The sequence below is a fragment of the Rosa chinensis genome, chromosome 1 (genome assembly GCF_002994745.2).
Source record: "Rosa chinensis cultivar Old Blush chromosome 1, RchiOBHm-V2, whole genome shotgun sequence".
NCBI lineage: Eukaryota > Viridiplantae > Streptophyta > Magnoliopsida > Rosales > Rosaceae > Rosa > Rosa chinensis.
In genome coordinates this window covers 34,842,985-34,848,984 of record NC_037088.1, presented here as the reverse complement: position 1 = coordinate 34,848,984, position 6,000 = coordinate 34,842,985, and the positions used below count along the sequence as shown (strand labels likewise).

Sequence of the window (6,000 nt, the reverse complement as noted above, 5' to 3'; positions counted from 1 at the left end):
GTAACAACCCGACCCGAAACTAATAGAAGAGAAAAATAAGACAACACCATCTACTAGATCCATACCTGGATCAAGTTCAATGGAATTTAAATCGAATGATCCATGACTTTACCTCTGGCGGTGGTACTAATACACAGATAGAGAAAGCTAGATTGCGTTGAACTGTACCATAGAAATCAGAATTAGAATCTAAGCTATAAAGAGAGAGATTCGTCTCTAATTTCGGTTGGGTGTGCAACCGTGCAAGAGAAGAGGGGGAAGGCAAGAGTTGCAAGAGAGAGGGCGAGAGATCTTTCTCGAGAGGGTTCCAAAGAGACCCAAAGATAGGGACTGCCGCTTTCAGCCTTCCATCTGGTTATATATACTTAAGACAGATGGTAGAGATTAGGCGGTGCTGGGATGAACGGCCCAAATTGCACCATCTAAATTTCGATTAATTCCCTCTTCTTCTTTTATTGATTTATGTATAACCAAGTATTCAGAAATTCTCCGAAATTCCTACAAACATGTCATCACGTGAATCCCGGCCCATAAAATTGATATTTGATTTTAGACCATCGAACAAATTTTTAAACATCTTCATAATATATGTAGGGTATTACAACAAGCACTGAAAAACCTTTTGCACCAATCAAGAACAAGTAAGGTAACAAAGGGTAAGTTTGCCTCAAACCCTTGCTAGGTGTAAGAAGTCCTCTAGGTGTTCTCCTAATCAAAAAAGAATACTTTACTGAGTTTACATATTGCATTACAAGTTCAATCCAAACGCGAGAAAAACCAAATCTTTCCAACACCCTCCTGAGAAACTCTCATTCCATTCTGTCATATGCCTTACTTAAATCCAATTTCAAAGCCATATAACTGTCATGCCCTGACCTTTTGTTGTGTATAAAGTGAGCAACCTCATTGGCAACAATGATATTGTCTGTAATCAATCTACCAAGTGTAAAAGCGCTTTGAAAAGGTGAAATGATTTCTGGCAATAAAAGCTTAAGCCTGTTTGCAATAGCCTTCTGATAGGAGCATTTTAATGCGATATTTTAATAGTTATTTCCTCATATTTTACTTAGTTATTTCCTTAAATAAATAAATTTTAATTTAGTTTTTATTTTCTATGTACATTGGAATAAATGACAAGGAAATAAGATGAAATGAAGAAATGGAGTTTTCCTAGTCCAACTAGGAATCCTGATGAGGCTAGGAAACCTGAAGGCACTAGGAGACATCATGGCTTGAAGACGACGTTGGAGATATTTTGGGAAATTAAATCTGATTTTGCCATGGGAAATGATGGAGATAATGTGAAAATCAAGGAGATTACGTTGAGAAAATCTTGGGAGAGTTTCATGGGATTGTGCAACAAGAAAAGGCTCAAAACAAGTCTAGATTCGTTCCTTAATTCCCTCAAGATATGTTGGCTGAAATTAGAGAATAAAATCTGCAATTGTAATGTGAAAATCAAGAGAAAATCAAGGGGAGGATGTTAAGGATAAAGCCATGGAGAGATTTAAGGGAGAAAAGGTGCCTAGATATTTGGCCGAAAATTGTGAATAAAATCAGATTAAATCATGGGAAAATCAGCAACAAAATATTAGGGGTTGATTTTGGAGCTTTTTAATTGGTTGAGTGACATGGCAGAGCTGACGTGGCGCTACGTGATTGGTCGAAGCTGTGTGGTGCAACCAGAAAATACTTTGGAAATTAAATTCATGAAGCCTTGCCTTCCCCTATATATAGCCTCCTCTCTAGACACCACCACAACACACCTCTCTCCATTAGAAAATAAACATTAGAAAAATTATCTCCATTCTCTAGTCTTCAGAAGCTCTGCGTCTCAACCAAGGAGGAGAAGAAGTCATGCAATACATCAAGATCCTAGCCGCCATCCACCCTTGTGTTGTCCCTAGAAGATTGCTTGCTTTCAAGGATCTTCAAGTTCTTCGTCTCAAGGCTTGTCATCCATCTTCCACGGTGTATTTCATACTTTCTTCTGTTTTCCTTTGTTTGATTTGTAGAGTTATGAATTCTAGTTAACATGATGTTTAGGGCAAAGTTTAAGCCCGTTTATATGTTTTGAAATAAAGTTACGATTTCTTTATGTTGATTTATATGTTGCTTATGTGAGATTGCTTGATTGATTTTGGATTACAGAAAACTTTTGCATGTTTGTGTTCTTTGGTGGCCAACTTAGGATATATGCATGTAATTGGAGCAAATTTAAGTAGTGAAGGCTTTGGACAAAAGTCAAAATCAATTGAGGATTGCAAATAGGTGAACTTATTCATAACTAGGTTGTGCACTTTGGTTGAAATCCTTTCTTTGTTCTTAATGTGTTGAATGTGTTCTTGATTAGCTAGCTTTCTAGACTATGATTGCATGTTCAATAGGATTGATTTAGGTTCTTTCACTTAGATTAATTATTCAAGGAAAGTAAAAAATGGGAAATCGTTTGCTTTCTAATGTTTCACATGGTCAACTTCTTTCTCATGACATAGAAGATCAACTATAGGAATTGTGATTGGATTTCATTCATATGATTGTGGATTTGATCTTTGTTCCTTGCGTTCCACCCTTGTATATGTGTTTTTACATTTTCTTTCTTTTATTTATTTGAATTTTCAAAACTCTAATTCTTAAATCCCCCTTTTATTTAGTTATTTGTATATATTTTGTAAATATTATACTTTATACTTTTATTAATTCTTTATTTATTTTTGCAATTACAAGTGTACCCTCAGCCCCCAGTTAGAACGATCCCTACTTATTCTATACTAACGATGACATTTTCAGGGTTAAATTATATGCTTGCTTTGAGCGCATCACCTTCGAGCATATTTTATAGAGAACATTGCAAAGGGCAATTGGCCGTAAATCTGACATCCTCAGAGGATTGTCAACTTTTGAAATTAAACAAATGTGAGTAAAATTCACATGTTTTAACAACAGCCCGATATGTAAAAAGTTATGCACAGGCTCTATTACATCCTTCCCAGTATCTTTCCAATAGTGTTGAAAAATAATGGGGGCATTCCATTTGGCCCTGGTGATTTTGTAGGATATATTTGGAATAGAGCAATCCGAAATTGTTCCTCCGAATATTGCTCACAAAGTTGAGCATTCATTGCTGATGTTACACAAGGCTGTATGGTATTTAGAGTTTGAAGCATGGCATCCATGTCAATCAGAGAAGTAGTAAACATATCAGTAAAGTACTTCGTAACCACCTGCTCCACTCCATCATCATCATCATCATGCCAAACACCTTGGTCATCGAATAAACCATGAATAACATTCTTACGTTTCTGGTTTGCTGCCTTACGATGAAAGAAACCTATGTTTCTGTCACCTTCTCTGACCCAACTCACCTTTGCTCGTTGCCTCCAAAACAATTTTTCCTGGGAGAGAAGGGACTAGAGTTTATCCAGAAGAAACAATTCAATATATGCAATCCATTGGTCTTGGTGTGCATCAATGAACAAGCCTTTTGAACCAAAAAAGAAACAGGGAAGTGAAATTCACACTCCATACTTCCTTTTCTAACATCTTCAGTTTTATCATTTTGTAGTGTGGATTGTAAACATGTGATATTAAGATACTATAAAAGAAAACATGGAGTGTGGATTGTAATTTATGGAGTATGAATTTCACTCCCCAAGAAACAATCTCAATGAAGAAAATTTAATTTTAATTAAAAAGTTCAATGAAGAAATTTTAGTTTTACTTACAAAATTGATGAATTGACACAAATGTCTTTGATTATCAGCATATTTTAACGGTTTTAGTGGTCAAGTTATCAAAATGCTAATGGAATGAAACTTAAGTCATGCAAATCCAAATATTTGATAGTTGAGTATGAAAATGAAAATAGCTTCTTAATTTGGTGATATTTTATAATTAATTCCTCCAATAATTAGTAAGGATCTGGAGAGTCAATAAAAGCACACCTCATGAATTCTAGCCATTACAAGAGTTATTTCCATATATGTTTGTTGGAAGTCAAATCCCATATAGATCCAATTTTTGGTCCATTAACCTGATCATACCTTTGAGAAAGATTCATGCAAGTATAAATCATCGATTAGTTAAACTTATCTGTAATCTTATATATTCATTATTCAAAAAAATCTTTATATATTCTTCCAAGGCAAAGAGCCAAAGACAATTCATTATACCAAAAAAAAAAAAAGCCAAAGACAGTTCACCACCAATTTTAACCACTCATGATAAGGTTGGTGCATGGGGCATTAATTCCTCCACATTTAAGCCCATTAACCTAATCATTTTTTGGGTTAAATTCATGCAAAATCCTGGGTTACTTCAGTTAACTTGTAATCTTCCTTCAATATGGAAACTTATGTATTTACAGGAAAAATTCAATGATGAGATTCATACAATCAAAGCATAAAGGGAAAGCAATCTAATCTGGACAATCAAAATCATATAGTAATTTAATTCCGATATTAACTGATATTCATGCATGCTTTGCAAAATCATATCAGCAAAACCATTTGCCTTCTTTTTTCTCTTTCACCCACTATATAATAGTACCACAAATGTCACAAAACCAGTTGCCTAATTAGTCATGGCAGCCCTAGCAACAACAGCATTTGCACTCTTTCTTCTCTGTGTCTCTGATTTCATTTCGGTCTCTGCTAAAGGAGGCTTCACCGTGGACCTGATTCACCGTGACTCACCTCGCTCTCCCTTCTACAACCCTTCAGAAACTCCATCCCAACGCTTGAAGAATGCCTTTCACCGTTCCTTCGGCCGACTCAGCCATTTAAAACCAACAAATCACTATTCGGTAGCTCAGCCTAACCAAGCTGAATCCACTTTAATCAGCAACCGCGGCGACTACCTCATGGAGTTGTCAATCGGAACACCTCCATTTTCGATCACGGCCATCGCAGACACTGGCAGTGACCTCATTTGGACGCAATGCGAGCCTTGTGTTAATTGCTACACGCAAACTGATCCTATTTTCGACCCCTCAAAATCATCTACTTACAAAACCATTCATTGCTCTTCAAACCAATGCACTGAGCTAAAAGGCAGGTGCCCCGCCAAGGGGAGTGGTTCGGGTTCGGCTTGCCAATACGAAGTGGACTATGGTATTCAGTACACAATCGGAAACCTTGCCGTGGATACTCTAACCCTACCTTCCACTACCGGGAGAAACGTTTCGTTCCCGAAAACCATAATCGGGTGTGGCCACAACAATACTGGAACCTTTGACAAAAAAGAGACTGGCATAGTTGGGCTTGGAGGTGGGGACGAGTCACTTATTACCCAATTGGGTACTTCTATAGATGGAAAGTTTTCGTATTGCTTAGTTCCTTTTGCCTGGGAAGGTAACCAAACAAGCAAGTTGAACTTTGGTGACAATGCTGTGGTTTCCGGCTCTGGCGTTGTGTCCACTCCCATTGTCGAATACCCAACCCAAAAAACCTTCTTCTTCTTGACATTGAAGGCTATCAGCGTTGGCAAAGTGAAAGTTCCCTACTCATCATCATCTTCAGCATCTAGTAAGGGTAACATTATAATCGACTCCGGCACCACGCTAACCCTACTGGAGCCATCTTTCTACTCGAAACTAGAAAAAGTAGTTGACAAGGTTGTCGGCGGGGAGCGCGTGAACGACTCTCAGATTGGAATACCCCTTTGCTATAAGGTGAGTCAATCCAAGTATTTGAAGTTGCCAAATATTACTGTGCATTTCAGTGGCGGGAATGTGAAGTTGAAGCCAAATAATACCTTTATTAGGGTGAGCGACGAGGCTTTGTGCTTTGCCTTTGCTCCGGCGGTTTTGGTTCCTTCGCTCTATGGGAACGTGGCCCAGGCAGATTTCTTGGTGGGATATGACGTTAAGAAGAAGACTGTGTCCTTCAAGCCAACTGATTGCACCAAGGTGTAATTTGTATTTAGCTGTTGCATTTCCTTTCGTTTTTCATTTCAATTGTTATGATCGTTCATTTTAGCATCAGCTAAAGTTTCATTGTA

The 6,000-nt window shown here is 37.5% G+C and overlaps 1 protein-coding gene across 1 annotated transcript; it reads left to right on the top strand.

Moving 5' to 3' along the window:
- The first annotated feature begins 4,582 nt into the window (after window positions 1-4,582).
- On the top strand, window positions 4,583-5,914 carry LOC112165638 (aspartic proteinase CDR1). Its single transcript, XM_024302231.1, has one exon. It carries the CDS (start codon window positions 4,583-4,585, stop codon window positions 5,912-5,914), a length of 1,332 nt encoding a protein of 443 aa, XP_024157999.1.
- The last annotated feature ends 86 nt before the right edge of the window (window positions 5,915-6,000 follow it).

Excerpts from the sequence above, each read along its gene's own strand:
- LOC112165638 (XM_024302231.1), top strand. The coding sequence starts at position 4,583 with ATGGCAGCCCTAGCAACAACAGCATTTGCACTCTTTCTTCTCTGTGTC.